Raw genomic sequence first — 18159 nt, forward strand, 5'->3', positions numbered from 1 at the left:
CTGTGATGCCTACAAAAAAAAGAAGTGACAATAGTTAGGCTGCTGGTGTGCCGAGACCACTGCCTAGCATGCTAGCCAATATTGTCTCATTGTTTCCCTGTACTCCCGTCTGTCTGTATCTATCTGTTGTTTCTGGTCTTATACTTACAGTTTAAGCTCCTTAGTGCAGGGACCATCTTTTTGTTCTGTGTTTGTACAGCACCTAGTGCAACTGGGGGCCTTGGTCCATGACTAGAGCTCCTAGGTGCTATGGTAATACAAATAATAATAATAAAATATGCTTAAGTTTTTGGGAGATCAGAATAGAATTTACGTCCAGATGTAATAAGAGTAACAGTTGGAGGTAGAGGAGAACAGGTCCTACATAAACAGAAGAAATATTTCAGGATAATTACTAGGGCAAAAGCCATTTCTCAGGAGACCCCCTAGTTGGGGGCACAGCCCTAGTTCTGCCAGGAGCTCCATATGGAAAGACCCCTGCATGGAACCCCACTGAAGTCAATGGGCTCCATGCTGGGCAGGGGTCCATCTGCATAGAATCCATTGCAGGATCCGAATCCAAACATGCAACTCTTCTCCGGAATAATCCAAAAGTAAGGAATATTCTCTCTTACCACGATGCAGACATCTGGCTTGTCTTTGTTGATAATATCAATCAGATCCAACATAGGGTCATAGGTGATGCTGTCAGAAGTTGTGTAGGGTCCACAAGCAACCAAGACCATTTGCAGCTCCAAATCTAAAATGTATTGCAACAGTGTCAGCACAAGTTTCTAAGCTCCCCCTTTGCCCATAGGGCATCCTCTATCCTGCCATCATACATGTGGGGGATTTCCCTTTGCTTGGTGCTGTTTTTGCTCTCTAAGATCTTGCTCTCAGATGTTGTACATAGAAGCATCCAGCATATGGAAAGAGAGGCACTGTGGTGTGATACACACACGCGCACACACACACACACACACAAGCTCAGTGCTATTTCTTGGCTGTTAGGTTTTTCTGGCTGGGGTGTGCAATACAAAAGAGCATTCCCCACCCTGCCACTTAAAGTATTTCTCTTTATCATTCTATTAAAAAAAAAAAAAAAAAACCCACTTCTCTTCTGATGTGTCAGATGGTCTTACAAGGGATGCTATCCAGGCAATCATGTAGTGCCACATCACTGATGGAGGGAAGGAGGGTAAAAACCAAGACTACAGCCAAGACATTGCTTGTGTTAAGTATTTGCATGGAGAGGATGAGAAGTAGAAGGAAGAGAGACAATTCAGCATCATGAGTTATTCATACTGCCCTGTTCAGCTCACCCCAAGTTTAGCCAGATGTACTGATATCTTCATTGCACAATAAATCAAGCCAGAGGTTTTCAATGAAAGAGGCACATCAGACTTTGAGGGGGCCTGATGAGCTTTCTTATGGTTCAGTGGTTAGGTCACAGCACCACTCAGGTTTGGCTTATCCACCCCTCCGTCGTGACCAGGGGTAAGGGAATGGGCCATATTTAAGTTAGTGGTGTTGCCATCTGGTACGCAGGAGGGGAGATGTGGCATCACCTCTCAGGTTTGGCTTGGCCGCCCCTCCATCTGATAGAGGAGACACTGGGCCAAATTTCAGTGGGTGCTGTTGTGACTTAGTGTGCTCAAGGGTGGGGGGGGTATTTTTGTAGTGGGGGGAGCCTCCAAGTGCTAAGGTGGGACATGGGGAGGTTGAGACTCTGATACAGTCAGACTGGAGAGATCAAGAGTGACTTCTCAGCATGTGATGAACTGATCATTTTTCCTCAGTTTCCCTCCCGGATTGCCCTTCCAGCAGATGGAAAGCTGCTGAAATACATATATATCTGGGCCTGCCTTAAAAATTCTAACTGAATGCCTTTGATTGGGTTTAAGCCAGCCCCTGAAATTAATTCAGCTTTCATTACATTCTCAGTGCAGAGTCAGAGCACAGGAGATTACTTTAACAACAGATCACTGGGATCGGATCCAAGAACAATCCCACAATGGACCTATTAAAAAAAAAAAATAGGAAGCTATGCCCAGTAAAGAGTATGTAATGATGCTTTTAAACAGTTTCATGTGCACCAAATCTGAGAAACTGCACTAGCTGCAGTTTGTGCTGTTGAGTGTGTATCTGTCTAATTCTCTACAGGACCAGTATGAAAAGCTAACCTTGATTTTCTAAGCTAGGGGGAAGGGGGAGAAATCTTTAAAAATGATTGAACTCACCTTCAACTTGCTCTGTAGATTGGTAGAAAGGAAGAGGCACCCCCTGAAGAGAAAGGATACTTAAAAAATCATTGCAAGCAAAGGGAATAATTGCACATGGCCAAATTCTACTCTCAGCAACACCAATATAAACCCACAGCAGGATTTGGTCCATAGCCTCTACATGAAAGACATTTACTCAATCCCTGCACTGTAACAGCCTCTGCAGGAGTGAGGAGACAGTCTGATTTGATCAACTAATAGGGACAAATACATGCCTGGGTAATTAACACATGCCTCTGTGGTACTGTGAAGCACCAGACCATAGAGCAAGTGACCTCAACCACCTATGATGTGCATTAAGCTCTATAAATCTACTGCCCATAGCGGCTTAGTGAGATTAAGAAATTGAGGGTGGGGGGAAAGTCAGCCTCATGCATTACTGATAGATATGACATCGCTGCAACAGCCATCCAAAAACTATACATCCCCAAAGGGGCACTTGGATAGCCTCAGACAAACCCTGTGATACTTAGTAAGAAGCATTTACTTAAGAGGCCTTTGCAAGATGTCTCAGGCTAGGTCTACACTACCCGCCTGAATCGGCGGGTAGAAATCGATCGCTCCCCGGGATCAAATTATCACGTCTCGTCGGGACGCGACAATCAATCCCCGAATCGACGCTCTTACTCCACCAGCAGAGGTGGGAGTAAACGCCGTCGACGGGGAGCCGCGGAGGTCAATTTTGCCGCCGTCCTCACAGCGGGGTAAGTCGGTTCCGATAGGTCAAATTCAGCTACGCTATTCGCGTAGCTGAATTTGCGTATCTTAAATCGACCCCCCCCCCGTAGTGAAGACCTGCCCTAAGTTGCGGAATAAAGATGCAATGTAACCACGCCAGCTGCATGAGCACAAACAGGTGGAGGGATGCTTGCTAAGGAAGTAAAGTTAGATTGCTTGGTTTTTGTATGTAGATTTCAAGGAACATCAGCACTACAGGAGATGTTTGGGAATCAGAACGTGGAGTTGGGGGAATATCATTGGTAGGGTTACCATATTTTAAGTGTCCAAAAAGAGGACACTCCACGGGCCCCGGCCCCGCCCCAACTGCGCCCCTTCCCCGCCCCCTGCCCCGCCCCAACTCCGCCCCCTCCCCTGGACGCTTCGCCCCCTGCCCCTCCCCCTCCCCTGCTTCCCGCGAACATTTGATTTGCGGGAAGCCGGAAGCAGCAGGCAAGCTGGGGCAGGGGGTGCGAGGAGGCGCGGCTCTGGCCCCGGCGTCTCCTGCCCGGCTTGGCTCGGGCCTCCCACCGCCGGCCCCGAGCCCCGCCGGCCCCGAGCCCAGCCCCCGGCCGAGCACCGCCCGGCCCGGCCCCAATCCGGCCCCCAGCCGAACACACCCGGCCCCGGGCCCCGCACCGCTGGCTCCGGCTCCGGGCCCCGGCCGAGCACACCGGCCCCCAGCCGAGCACACCGCCGGCTCCGGGCCCCGGCCGAGCACACCGCCGCCCCCAGCTGAGCACCCCCGGCCCGGCCCCGCACCCCTGGCCGAGCACCCCTGGCCAGCCCCAGCCCGGCCCCCGGCCAAACACAGCCGGCCCCAGGCCCCACACCGCCGGCTCTGGTCCCGGCCGAGCACCCCGGCCCCGCACCGCCGGCCCCAGCCCGGACCCCTGGCCGAACACCGCCGGCTCTGGGCCCCGCACCGCCGGCCCCGGGTCCCAGCAGCTGCGGCCGAGCACCGCCGGCCCCAGCAGCTCCGGCCGAGCACCGCCGGCCCCTCCCTCCCTATTGTCCCGGACATGTCCGGCTTTTGGGGATTTCCTCCTGGACGGGGATTTGAGGCCCAAAAAGCCGGACATGTCCGGGAAAATCCGGACGTATGGTATGCCAAATCATTGGCCTATTAGAATCAGCATTGAAACTGAACAGAAAGTATTCCCTTCTGCACTCTTTAGTCTAAAAGAGCCCTGTTTTATTAACTTTGCAAGGCCTATTTACTCAGGCACCATCAAAGGTGATGGGACTCCCAGTGAGTTGTGGATAGTCTTTCTAGCAGTTTGATTTCTGGATGCCACATTAATAAGTGTTGTATTTTCTTATGTTCTAGGGTGTCACCATATCTAAACCTAGTGATACACAGAAGCAATAAACCTAACACAAAAGACATACATTGAAAAACAAACCTTGGCTTAAATTTTTCAAAAGCCCCTCACAATTTGGGGGATCCAACCTGAGACACACTAAAGGGGCCCAGTTTTCAGGAAGTGGGTGCTCAGCACATTTTGAAAGCCAGGCTTCTTTAAATGTATCATATTGGGGACTCAAAAATAGAGGCACCCCAAAATCATTACCTACTATTGACAGTTTAGACCCATGTTTTAACAGCTGTGCCTCACAAATGGTAAGATTAACTGGTACTGAATATAAGTTACTTAGATAGACAAGACGAACTTCTTTTCCAGAAGGGTTAATTATTTAATCATTCAGAATTATGTCACAATTAAATTGTTTTGATCATCCAACTCTAAAAATCGCTTGTAAGCATATTTGCCGAGTTTCTAATGTGCTCGGGGGTGCTCCCCCTGGCTCTGTCCCAGGCTCCACCCCACCCCACCCCATCCCTTTCTACCCCCTCCCGTGAGAGCATCCAGCCCTTGCTCCTCCCCTCTCCCCCATGGCACCTCCTGCACACTGCGGAACAGCTGATCGTGGCAGGTGGGAGGCACTGGGGGGAGTGGGAGGCGCTGATAGTGGGTGCTAAGCACCCACCTTTTTTTTTTTTTTTTCTTCCCTGTGGTGCTCCAGCCCTGGAGCATCCATGGAGTCGGCGCCTATGTTTGTAAGAACAGATAAGCCAGTTTCTGGGAAAAGTTCTAGACCTGCTCCTGATGTTTCATTGACAGCACAAAGACATGGGAAGAGTAGAAAAGAATTTGTGTTTAGTTGCATTTACTCACCTCATACAGCTTAGATGCAACCAGTTTTCCACCCGTATTGTTAATACTCTCCATCACCACAACCTGGAAAAGAGTTAAATAGAAGAAACCATGACACCAGGGTGACTGCTTGTTCAGACTCAGGAAAGGGCTAGGCTATTGATAATACTTAGCTCTTATTTAGTATTTTCTTCAGTAGACTGCAGAGAACTTTACAAAAGAGGTCAATATCATTAGCCCCATTTTACAGAGGGGAGACTGAGGCACTGAGAGGGGTCATGACTTGCCCAAGATCACCTGATAGACCAGTGGCAGAGCCAGGATAGTATCCAAGTCCCCAGTCCAGTGTTGTCTCTACTACACCAGAATGGTTTTATTATAAGGTAATATACTTCTGCCTATCCCCCAAGTAGTAATATGACCTTGGCTATTATTTTCATATCCAAATCTCAAAGTGCTTTACAAAACAAATTAAGGATCACTCCCATTTAAAAGATAGATAAACTGAATCACAGAGATTAAGTGATTTTCAAAGTTACCCAGATTCCACTGAAACTGATTAGGCTCCTTTGACAATTCTAACCCTCCCCACCCAGCATTCTAGAAACCAGGACTCAAACCTTGAAAACTCTCATAGAATTCCTGCATCTCGAAGTAATGGACAGATTTCCTAGCTCCTTCTGCCCCCAGCAATATGCCCTATCCAACACCTCACCTGTCCTGGAAAGAGGGAGTATTCTTTCAGTTCCGATAAATCCACAGGAACTTGCCCTCCTGAAGAGTGTTCCCGATCCCCTTCTAGAATGACCGACTTGGCATTCAATTTTCCGTTGCTGTCACAGCCAATCTGTCCCAGCACAGTGACTGGTTCCTACAGAACAGAAAGCATAGAATGATCTTAGCCAAAGGAATCCTATGGCACAATTCATCTCCCATGCAAGACAGCAGTCTACGAAGCTCCACAAATTTCCAGTGTATGGATCTTGCCTTAAAAACTAAGCTGAACCCCAGGGCAAGGAAGAGACCCCTCAGGCCTAATTTTCAGGCCCAATTTTCGACCTGCAATAAACAAGCCTAACAATGGACTTCCTGGGAGAGAAATAAAGCTCTCTCCCAATGAGTCAGTTGTGGCTGCAACTCATTGCAGACATACATTTTTACCGTAGTTTGAAAATCAGGCCCATTTTTGCTGGGCCAACTTGGCTTAAGGAAGCGGTAATGCAAACCAAGCAAATTGATGCATGGTCACAGTTGTATCTAAAGTACTTACATGTATCTCAGTACTGTAGTATCTGAGAAGTTCACAATATTTAAGGTATTTATCCTCATTACACCCCAGTATGGTAAACAAAGTACTATTATTCCACTGTACAGATGGGGAACTAAGGCACGCAAAAATTAAGTGACTTCCCAAGGTCATACAGGGAGTCTGTTGGCCAAGTAGGGAATTGAACCCAGGTCTCAGGCCAGTGCCTGAAACTCTAGACCATCCGTCCTCTCCGGTTTGGACTGTCTCACTGTTCAGGTTGTGCAAGTCTGCTATGCTGCTCTCCACATCCTACAGACATCCTCACATGCTCCACCTGGTCTTCTGGCTCTATCCCCTCAGACAGTTCCGACATACTGTGGACTTCCTGGCTATTGGTTCTCCTTATATGTAAAAGCTGGAGTCTACTCAAGCCTAATTTATATGGATAACATTAACATCCACTGTTACATAAGACAGGAAGTTTAGAAGGAATTTAAGCCCTCCTGCCTAAAGGCATATGCCAGTGTATAAATAACAGGCATGTGGAAGGTCCCCTATAGGAGTAATTCCATTGTTGTCCTCTTTGATGTTCCTTATACCTTCCTCTAAAGCATCTGGTATTGCCCACCTGTCAGAGATAGGATATCAGGCTACACAGACCCCTGGTCTGATCCAGTCTGGCAAGTCCTCTATTCTTATAGGTTTCTTTGAGAATAAGGCAGCAGAGGGTAACTACACAACATGCCATTGACCAACAGTCTCAAAAGTGCAACTTCTATATATCCTGGAATATTTAATGGAAAAACCACTACCAATGCAATGTTGTGACAGACAAAGACATAATAACAGAAGAGACTTGCAAACACACACACACACACACACTTGTGAAAAAGCTCCTGAGATGCAGTGCTTACCTGTGCAGGGACTAACACAGAAGTGAACTCCTCGATCTTGTAATGTTTCTTCAGTGCATCCCCGAGTTCTTCTATCTTCCAGGACAGTACTAAAATCATAAAACAGTGTAAGAACATTTAAGATTTCTGCAGAAACAAGGAGACAGAACATGAAGTCAGCAGCCAATTTAAAACAGAGTTTCTCTTTCAGAATCCAAGGTACTTATCTGGCCCCACCTCACCAGGGAACCTAAGAGTCTCACAAATTTTTAACATTCGTCCTCACATTACCCCATGCAAGGTAGGGAAGTGCTGTTATCCCCATTTTATAGATGGGGAACTGAGGCACTGAGAGACTAAATGATTTACCTAAGATCACACAGGAAGTGCATGGCGGAGGAGGGAATTGAATCCAGGTCTCCCAAGTCCCAGGATCGCATTTTATCCTACTGCCTTAACAAAATTCCATAACTCCCCTATCTCCATATACCCCAGCAGTCACGAATGTCTGATACTACTCTAAAGCAGAAGAAAGTACTCTGCCTAACCAGTAAGGGAACAGCTATACCAATAGATAGTGACTTCTTGAGATCAGGAAAGGCAAACTTAATTGCCTACTTTAACTGGAGGTCAAATGCTATCTTTGAATAGTATGAAGTACCTGGATCATTCCATATTAACATGTTGAACAGTATAGAAAATGTTAATTGGGGGGCTCCTAATTACCCTCTCTCATGACAAAAGCAAAGAGGCAGTTAATGAAATTGGAAGGCAACAAATTTAAAACTGATAAGTAAAAATCTTCCTTCACTGGCCACACACACATAAAATAAATAGTTAGCCTGTGGAACATACAGCTACAAGATGGTATCAAGAATTGAGTAGAATTCAGCATTTATATGGACAAGACTATCCACAGTTCCATTAAAGAGGGTTGGGGCGGAGGGTGGGGGGGGGGGGAGGGGAGAAGGGGGGAGAAGAAAGAAAATAAACCCACTTGCTTCAAAGCTTGAGTCAACTTCCAATTTGCCCTATGGGCAGGTTATTCCATAACTGACCACCTCAAGCTTCTAGCAGCTTCCACAGAAGTATCTAGCACTGACCACTGTTGTCCAATATCTTGTCTCCTAAACAAAATGCTGCCCTGAACCAGTACGGGAATTCCTATTTATAGGGGCAAACCAAATCTCTCACCTTTCACTAAATTATTGGCTTGACTTTCAGTGATGCTGAGTTCCCAGATCCTGAATTCAGTGGAAGCTGTCGATGGCTAGCACCTCCAAATACAAGACCTGATTTTCAGTCAATCACTGCAGTATCAGAGCTCCTTCCACATAAAAATCAAATGCAAAAGTGAAGTTCCTAGCAGTCTCTGGCACTCCTCCCTTTTCAAGGTCTCAACTGTGTGTAGGTTTTGTTTTGTTGGTTGGTTGCTTGGGGCTTATTGAGTACAAAGGGGTATCAGTTTTGTGCATGCTATTCTTATGGTGGAAAGGGTTTTGCAGCGAAGGTTTTGCAGCATTTTCTAAATGTGGTCAGGGCCTGGACTCGCCTAACCCCCTCTAGAAGTTTGCTCCATAGCTGGATCCCCTTATCCAAAAATGCACTGCCCCAGTTCTCACATGCTTCATCCTGTGCTTTGTGGTCTGTATTGTCCCAGAGGAGCGCAGCTGTCATGGTGGTTCATAGATCAAAATTTGCTCTTTGATCTCACTGGGGACTGATCCATTAATTGCTTTGAAAATTAGGACCCAGGCATCAGACTGGCATCGGAAGCTAATTGGGAGCCAGTGGAGGAACTTGGACACAGGCCTGATGTGCTCACAGCAGCCTTCAAAATGTTCACTAGAATATAAAGTTTTCATTGGGAAGAAGCTTCTGGCTTCCCTAGTTAGTAAAGATGTTAAGAGCCAAAAGTATAAGATACCATAAGTCATTAGGGGTTCTTACATACAAAAAAATTTTAATGTACCTTCCCGGATGTCACGAAGCTTTTGGAACATGAATTTGTAACTCTTGGTGAGCGACTGTTCTGGTGAACCAAAGAGCTTCACACTTGATCCATGGCCTCCTTTTCCACTCCAGGAGGTGTCCTGTACAGAGCCGAATGAGGTTACCACCTGACCTCGGTTGCTCCGGGAGCCATATTTCTGAGAGGGAGTAGCGCTGCATGGAGGGAAGAAAAGGAACTGTGAAAAGTAACTTGATCTCATCTGACTTTAAAAAGCAACAAATCCAGTATAAGTTAGACCAAGCCTTCTGTAACATGGATTTATTCGGATATCTAATATCTTAGACAGAGACCACTTGTTCTGCCACAGAAATTGAGCCACCTTTTGGGTGGGACGTGGCAGCTGTTTAACACAGTATAACATTACTATACAATGATTTAGAACAAGAATAATCCTGTATCCACATGAAACTGCAGGGGGAGTTTTAAGCAGGCAAGAATATAGGTACTCAAGTTGGAATTTAACCAGGTGATGGGGTTATTGTCACTAAGGCTTACAAAGAAAAAAGCCTCAACACAAACAAACCATAGCCATTGAAGACCCCACTGAGTTAAGTGGTTGAGGCACTGGTAGTAAGTTTCTCTTTTCACCTGTGCCTTTCCTATCCAAAGGCATGTGCAAGTATCAGGAGAAGAAGCGGCCTCCCAGAAACTGTTCTGGGCCAGCAGCTTGTTGCAGTCTTTCCCACTATACTCTGTATGTCTCTTAGATAGCAGTAGTCTAACCAATCAGTAGTTTCTGCCCACCCAAACCCAGTAGTGATAGATCTTTGTCTCTACCCTGTTGGCCGTCTTTGGGAGGGAAAAGCAGAGCTATCTCTAGTCAGATAGCCTCCCACAGCGGTCAGTCATTTCAGAAGGATTGCCCAGTGGGTAGGGCACCAGCTTAGGACTTGGGAGACATGGGTTCAATTCCTGCCCCACCACAGAGTCCCTGTGTGATCTTGAGGGGAAAAAAAAATCACTTAACCCAAGCTCCCCATCATTAAATAGGGGATAATAGCACTGCCTTACCTCACAGGGGAGTTGTGAGGTGATTTGACACTAGTGATAGGGACCATATACGTGGTTAAAATGGACAGACAGATCTGCTCCCTGACTTACTCTAGTTTTGCCCCCATGTCATCAGATTAGCATACACCATGAGACTGGGAAAGCAGTGTGGATTAGGGCACCAAACCAGGACTCAGGAGACCTGGGTTTTATTCCCAAATTCTGCCACTTACCTACTTTGTGAGCTTGGGCAAGTCACTTTGCCCGTTTTTCTCTCAGCCTTCATCTGTAATGTCTAACTAGCTCTGTGGGGCAGGGATTCTCTTGTTATGTTTGTAGAGTGCCTCACACAATATGGTCCCAACCTCAGGTACAGCCTCTAAGTGCTACCGAATAGTTGTTAATAATCTGTGTTCACAGGTGCCAACTTTACTCGGCACCGGTGGGTGCTCGTGTGCCCGGAAAGCGCTGGGAGCCAGGGGGGAAAAGCGGCCACGTGGCGCACTCAGGGGAGGAGGCAGAGGTGAGCCAGGGCAGGGTGGAGCACCACGGAGTTGGCGCCTATGTCTGTGTCCATCATCAATAGGGTTGTGAAGACAGGAGTTGGAAAGATTCATATATTTTAAGGCCTGAAGGGACCATTATGATCATCTAGTCTGACCTCCTGTATAGTACAAGCCAGAGAACCTCATCCAATAATTTTTGGATCAAACCCATAAATTCTGCTTGAGCTACAGCATATTTGTTAGAAAAAATATCTAGTTTTGATTTAAGGATTTCAAGTGATAGAGAATCCACCACATCCATAGCTACAATGTTGCAACAATTACCCTCACTGTTGAAAATTTGCACCTTTTTCTAGCCTGAATTTGTCTAGCTTCAGTTTTCAGTAAGTTGATCTCATTCTGCTAAATTAAAGAGCTGCCTACGATCCAAAAAACTTTTCCCCATGTACATACTTGAGGACAGTGACCAAGAGTTTTGGGTAAAATAAAGAGACTGAACTTAAGTTTCTCACTTTAAGGTCTGTTTTCTAGACCTCAGATAATAATTGTGGCTCTTTTTTGAACCCTTCCCAATTTTTCAAAATCTTTTTTGAATATGAACACCAGAACTGGATGTAGTGATCCCATAATGGTTTCACTAATGCCATACACAGAGGTAATACCACTTCCCTACTCCTGCTCGGTATTCCCCTGCTTATACAAGAGGAAATTCAGTTTCTAGTTTCATATGTCTTGAGGCTTTAGCGTCAAGATTCAGCCACAATTTAAACCACATTCAAAGTTAGTGTGAAGAGGAGTCAGGGAGCTGCTAGAAGAGCCAACTCAAGTGGGAGACCAATAGTACCATACCTTGGAGAGAAGCTGTTTGGAGAGAAAACTAGGTGGGGGCTACGGGTGGATAAAGTCTTTTTAGATCGTGGATTCTCTGGTGTTGTTATGTTCCGTTTCTGAGAGCCCTACAATAGAGGAAGAACAGATATGTCAGTCTTTCCCAGATTACTTTGAAATTCAATTGAGGGTTTTACACATATGCCATTTTCTGTCAGCTATTACTCCTCAGGAGACACATGAGAGGGCCTTATTCTCCATTGCAAAGCACCTTGTGTAGTCGTTTAGATCAACACCATGTAAAATGGGTGTAAAATGCTGCCAAACCAGATTAATAGGGCAACAAAGAATCAGGCCTATGACTTTTAAAGTGACACAGGCCCCGATCCCGCAATAACATTTGCACAGCTGGACCCCTGCACCCACACCAAATTCAAAGCAGTACGCAGAAGTCATTGCTGGACTGGGGCCTTATTCCTTAAAAATAGCCCTGCAACAGTCATGAAAACTGTCCAGCCCAGCCACAAGATCTATCTTCCTTTCCTTACCCTGATGAAAGGGAAACAATATTTAATCACACATCCAAAGGAAAAATTGTGCTCACCCCAGATAAGAGTAAATCTTTGCTTGCATTAAGACAGAAGAAATAGCAAATAAAACAGTAACACTTTCACATATGCCCCAAAGCCTTAAAATTCCACCCAGCTTCCAACATCTCAGAGGAGAATGGAGCTGGGTAGCACTTTTTGGAACAGAAACATACAGAACATTATACACTTACTTTTGATGGTGTTGTGTAGGCATCTAAGAGGTTCTCCTCTTCCTCCTCTACGTCAATGCTAACAAATATTAGTCATGGAAGAGAACAGAGTACCATCTACTGAAATATAGGATTTGACCATTTGTTACCCTGCACCTTTACTCAGTCATTTGCAAAATCCTAGGGTTCTGTCTTGGAAGTGTATTGCCCTACACACGTGCAGCCATTTACACTAGTGCAATGGAGAATCTGGTCCATAAATTTCAATTAAAGTGATTAAAAACAAAGATATTATAGAGGTAAAACTATCTTTAGAGGGCTATTGCCCTTCTTGTAAAATGGAGGTCACAAGATTTTTGCCAAGCACTAAAAATTCATTCTTGATTTATTCCAATAGGAACTATCGGAAGGTGCCTAAGGTATTTCAAAAGTTTGCAGTTCTGAGAACAACTTAAGATATTGACAAGAAACATTACACAAAAGGAATGCATTTTCCAACCTTAAAGTTAACAGCTTTCTCCCATCCTGCTCTTTTATGCATGGAGAAGCCTCCTCAAAATCCAATTTTGCCATAACAACCACAGGAGACTGCCAACTGATGTTGTCTACATAGTTTTTGTCCCAGCATATCTACATCAGTTATCTTAAATTACACTGTAGGCTCTTTGGAGTATCTTCCTAAATTTTGAACAGAATCAAGCACAGAGGAGCCCAGTACAAGCACTGACACTCTAGCTGTTTCTCCTAGTGGTGCAGAGTAAGTTGTTACTTATCTTTGATCTAATGCTAGGAGAACGTTAATATTAAAAATCTTTTACTAGAGAAAGCTGACTACCTATCTTAGGTTTCAGAGTAACAGCCGTGTTAGTCTGTATCCGCAAAAAGAAGAACAGGAGTACTTGTGGCACCTTAGAGACTAACAAATTTATTAGAGCATAAGCTTTCGTGGACTACAGCCCACTTCTTCGGATGCATCCGAAGAAGTACTCCTGTTCTTCTTTTTACCTATCTTAGGTACTTATAGGACTCCTATCATCATAGCATTTGAGACTCTCACAATCTTTAATGCGACATACACCTGCAAGGTAGGGCAGTGCTACTGTACTCAATTTACAGATAGAGAAATGAGGCACAGAGAAACTAAGTGACTTGCCCATGGTCACAAAGAAAATCTGCAGCATAGCAGGTAATTGAACCGGTCTCCAGAATTCCAGGCTCGCACCCTAACCACTGAACCATCCTCTCTCTCTTGAGTAACAGATTACATGTAATTAATTCCTGTAAGCTATGCTATATAGTAACACCAAAGTACAGGCTGAATCAAGAAAGTCAGCTAAAAAGGGACTTATTTTGCCTTTTCAGTTAAAAGTCCTAATATTAAACAAATAGCAGAGAAGGATACAGTCCCTGAATGGTGTTGATATCCTTGATTCCAGAGTATCTGTTGTCCTTTTTTTGATGAGCTTTATTAACTCTTTTGTTGAGTACCTGAGGAATAATGAAAGTCCATGACTACTTCAAGCTGTACACATCACCTGATTATATAGCACTTCACATCTCTAAAGATCTTTACGGGTGTTAACCAATTAATCCAACCCTGGGTATTAATCTTCCCCACCATTTCACAGACGAAGAAACTGAGGCACAGAGAGATGAAATGTCACCCTAGGCCACAGAGAGAAACAGCATCAGAGTTAGGATTAGAATTTGGGAGTTCCCAGCCTGTGCTCAAGCCCTCAGACTTCTGTTGAAAAATAAGTTTAAAAAAAAAATTCAAAAGTAATTTGGGATTTTAGAACGTGCTCAGATGTCTAGTGTCCGCTAAAAATATGGCATAGATAGACCTGTATAAGATTGGGGGGATCCAATATCAACCTATAAAGCAGTTTCATTTCCTGCTTTAAAAGCGATGAAGTGTCTCAAAAATATGAAGCTTTCCTTTCTCTCACTCTTTGAACGTTTTGTCTATTTAGATTGTTTGCTTTTCAGAGCGGGGACTTGCTAATTGTGTATATATAGGACACAGCACCATAGGACTGCTGTTCTCAGTGGGGACCTCTAGGTGTTACTATAATAGAAAAAAAAAAAGATAAATAATCTTCAGAGCAGCAAGAAGCCAAAACACCATACTCAATTATTCCTATATTTAGGGCAAGGGTTTGAATTTGTTTCCCTCTCGGTAGATTTGTCTTAATTATGATAAAATTATATTAAAGAAAGTGTTTCTAGTCAACACGTTCTAAAACTGCACCATGTACAAGGCAAGTTGTACTTTAGCTGTGCCTGCAGGCACAGGTCTCATTAATGCCCAGCTAGGTTTCAAGTTGACCTGCTGGTATATACAGAGTGTAGGAATTTAGTGTTAGCTATATGTTCTTAAAAATATGACCTTTTCCCCCAGTTTACAGAAGGCAAACTACACCTCCTCCCAGCCCGCTATTAGCTGTTTACTAAACATCATTCTTACTTCATGTTCAAAGACATTCAGGATCTCTACAGTGAGACGAGACCCGTCTTCTTTAGTTGTAGTGAAGGCAACTAATTCATTAGCCAAGTCACTCTGTGCCAGTCTGTGCGTCATGCATAGTTCAACCACTGCAAGAGGACAGATATTTTATACAGAGTTGAATCACTGATGAATTTGCAGATGTCATCTCTCTTGCTTTAATAGGCAGACACCACAACTACAGTTGTTTAGCACTGCAGAGGATAAATTAGAGTCAAATCACAATTGTTCCTCGCTATTTTCAGACCAAGCAAAAGAGGCACTTTGTCCTCTCTATCAGCCTCTGGGACAGAACAACACAACTTTATCAGCTGGCAACCGTGATACAAACAGCATCTAGTCCCCAACACTAGTTTTCCCCATGTTAAACACAGGAAATGGAGCAACAAGTGACATTAAGCGCAGAAGGAAGCGGCGTCCAAAGAGCAAATTATGCCGCTCATCACTTTTCTGCCTCATACCCCCAAAACCTCTCCTCCAGACCCCCCCCCCCCGCAATCCCCCTCGCCGACAGGATCTCAGCTTACCCCATCCCCTTACTCCCACCACGCAACACCTGCCGCCACCCCACAGCCCCGTTACCCACCCGTCCTCACAAGCTCCAGGACACACCCGCACGACTGGTCCGCTCCCTGCGCCCCCACAACCCCTGTTGCACCTGCCCTAGAAGCCCCTCCGTCCCAATTTCTCCCTCAAACCCCGCTTCGGTTCCCGCTACCTCCCCCCCACACCCCGCCTGTGCCCCCCGCCTCCTCCTCCCCTCTCATCCCCTAATGGCACGTGCCGCCTCCCTCACGTTTGTCGGGCACCGCCTCTTCTTCATAGCCCACCCCGAAGACCCTGAGATCCTCCAGCAGCTCCTCGACACAAACCGACCCCATCGGCTACCCCCGGCTGCTGAGACAGAAAGCAAGCGAAAAACCCGCCACCCTCACGACACTTCAGTACTTTACGGCGGCCGTCACCTTGCCTGCTCCGGCCTCCAGCAGCCAAAGGGGCGGGGTCTATTCTGACTGGGCGTGGCTAGCTACCTCTGAGCAGCTAATAGGGAGAAGGCGGGGGAGCTCCCTCAGAAACACCGCGTCGGTTGTGACCAAAACAATAGATGATGGGCGTGGCTACACATCCGAGCAGCCTATGCGAAGCCCTCGGCGGGGCTGGAGACCGGTAGGGGCGGGGCTGTTTCTCCTCTTTCAGCTCGCGAGGGGAGTTACGAAGGGCGGGTGTCGGGGGGAGGCTGGCTCGCGGAGCTCCGGAGGGGAGGGGAGGGGAGGGTTGGTTCGTTCGTTGGTTGGTTGGTCTCGCGCTGCCGATAGCGCTCAGAAGGCGGGCGGGGGCACGAGACAGTTAGGGTGGAGGATGAGGGCAGAGTGAGCGAGCTGGGAAGGCGCCTCCTGAGCGGGATTAGATAAATAGAGCCTCCCTATTCCTCCCCCGAGGGTGGAATTGCTAATAACCTCTCCCTGTGGGAGACAGGCCAGGAGGCCCCAGGGATGGGGCGGGGGAGCTCTGAAGGGGAAATGTTTTAAGCGGGGGGAAGGGTCCTTTGATTAGCAGAGAAGCGATTGGGGAGAAACACCCCTCTAAAGGCCTAGTGTACACACAATGTTGTGTTGCATGGTATTAATCCCAACTATATATTAGGGTTACCATATGTAACAAATAAAAAAAGAGGACCCTCCACGGGGCCCTGGCCCTGCCCATTTCCCCACCCCCGCCCCTTCCCCACCCCACCCCCGCCCTAACTCCGCCCCCTCCTCCCTCCCACTCCCAGCCACGCGAAAAGGGCTGCCCGAGTGTTACTGGCTTCAGGGTTTCCCGGGCAGCCCCCAGCCCCTGCGCCCCCAGCTAGCGCTTCCCCAGCACAGCTGGAGCCCGGGAGGGGAAGTGCCCAGCCGGGGGCACAGGGTCTGGAGGCTGCCCGGCAAACCGTGAAGCCGGCAGCGCTCGGGCTTCAGGCAGCCCCCATGCCTCCGGACCCTGCGCCCCCGGCCAGGCGCTTCCCCTCCCGGGCTTCGGCAGCGCAGGGTCCGGAGGTATGGGGGCTGCCCAAAGCCCGTAGCGCTGGCTCGGGCAGGTTGGCTCTTAAACAGAGCCGAAGTCTGAGAGGGGAGGACTCGCAGAGCAGCCGCGGGAGGGGAAGTGCCTGGACGGTATTTTTCCTGGACATGTTCGGCTTTTTGGCAATTCACCCCGGATGGGGGTTTGATTGCCGAAAAGCCGGACGTGTCCGGGAAAAACCGGATGTATGGTAACCCTATATACTATATATATAAATAAAACATAATGGGGTCTAAATTAGTTATCACTTTAAAAAGAGATCTTGGAGTCATTGTGAAGAGTTCTCTGAAAACATCCACACAATGTGTGGCATAGAAAGTACGCTTATTAAGTTTGCGGATGATACCAAACTGGGAGGGATTGCAACTACTTTGGAGGACAGGGTCATAATTCAAAATGATCTGGACAAATTGGAGAAATGGTCTGAGTTAAACAGGATGAAGTTTAACAAAGACAAATGCAAAGTGCTCCACTTAGGAAGGAAAAATCAATTTCACACATACAGAATGGGAAAAGACTGTCTAGGAAGGAGTACGGCAGAAAGGGATCTAGGGGTTATAGTGGACCACAAGCTAAATATGAGTCAACAGTGTGATGCTGTTGCAAAAAAAGCAAACATGATTCTGGGATGCATTAACAGGTGTGTTGTGAGCAAGACACGAGAAGTCATTCTTCCGCTCTACTCTGCTCTGGTTAGGCCTCAGCTGGAGTATTGTGTCCAGTTCTGGGCGCCGCATTTTAAAAAAGATGTGGAGAAACTGGAAAGGGTCCAAAGAAGAGCAACAAGAATGATTAAAGGTCTTGAGAACATGACCTATGAAGGAAGGCTGAAAGAATTGGGTTTGTTTAGTTTGGAAAAGAGAAGACTGAGAGGGGACATGATAGCAGTTTTCAGGTATATAAAAGGGTGTCATAAGGAGGAGGGAGAGAACTTGTTCACCTTAGCCTCTAAGGATAGAACCAGAAACAATGGGTTTAAACTGCAGCAAGGGAGGTCTAGATTGGACATTAGGAAAAAGTTCCTAACTGTCAGGGTGGTTAAACACTGGAACAAATTGCCTAGGGAGGTTGTGGAATCTCCGTCTCTGGAGATATTTAAGAGTAGGTTAGATAAATGTCTATTAGGGATGGTCTAGGCAGTATTTGGTCCTGCCATGCGGGCAGGGGACTGGACTCGATGACCTCTCGAGGTCCCTTCCAGTCCTATAATCTATG

The 18159-nt window shown here is 46.5% G+C and overlaps 1 protein-coding gene across 1 annotated transcript in view; it reads right to left on the reverse strand.

Annotated features, from left to right (window-relative positions):
- Window positions 1-15803, reverse strand: part of POLA2 (DNA polymerase alpha 2, accessory subunit) — a 47570-nt gene extending 31767 nt beyond the window's left edge. Inside the window, exons 1-11 of the mRNA XM_054035594.1 lie at window positions 15680-15803; window positions 14845-14972; window positions 13780-13865; window positions 12399-12456; window positions 11639-11745; window positions 9252-9445; window positions 7301-7389; window positions 5853-6008; window positions 5159-5221; window positions 2220-2262; window positions 615-739 (exon numbers count right to left, since the gene is read on the reverse strand). Coding sequence (XP_053891569.1) covers window positions 615-739; window positions 2220-2262; window positions 5159-5221; window positions 5853-6008; window positions 7301-7389; window positions 9252-9445; window positions 11639-11745; window positions 12399-12456; window positions 13780-13865; window positions 14845-14972; window positions 15680-15764 — 1134 coding nt within the window. The 5' untranslated portion in view covers window positions 15765-15803. The remainder of the gene's footprint in view (window positions 1-614; window positions 740-2219; window positions 2263-5158; window positions 5222-5852; window positions 6009-7300; window positions 7390-9251; window positions 9446-11638; window positions 11746-12398; window positions 12457-13779; window positions 13866-14844; window positions 14973-15679) is intronic.
- Window positions 15804-18159: the final 2356 nt, after the last annotated feature.

The sequence above is a fragment of the Malaclemys terrapin genome, chromosome 7 (assembly GCF_027887155.1).
Source record: "Malaclemys terrapin pileata isolate rMalTer1 chromosome 7, rMalTer1.hap1, whole genome shotgun sequence".
Classification (NCBI taxonomy): Eukaryota; Metazoa; Chordata; order Testudines; family Emydidae; genus Malaclemys; species Malaclemys terrapin.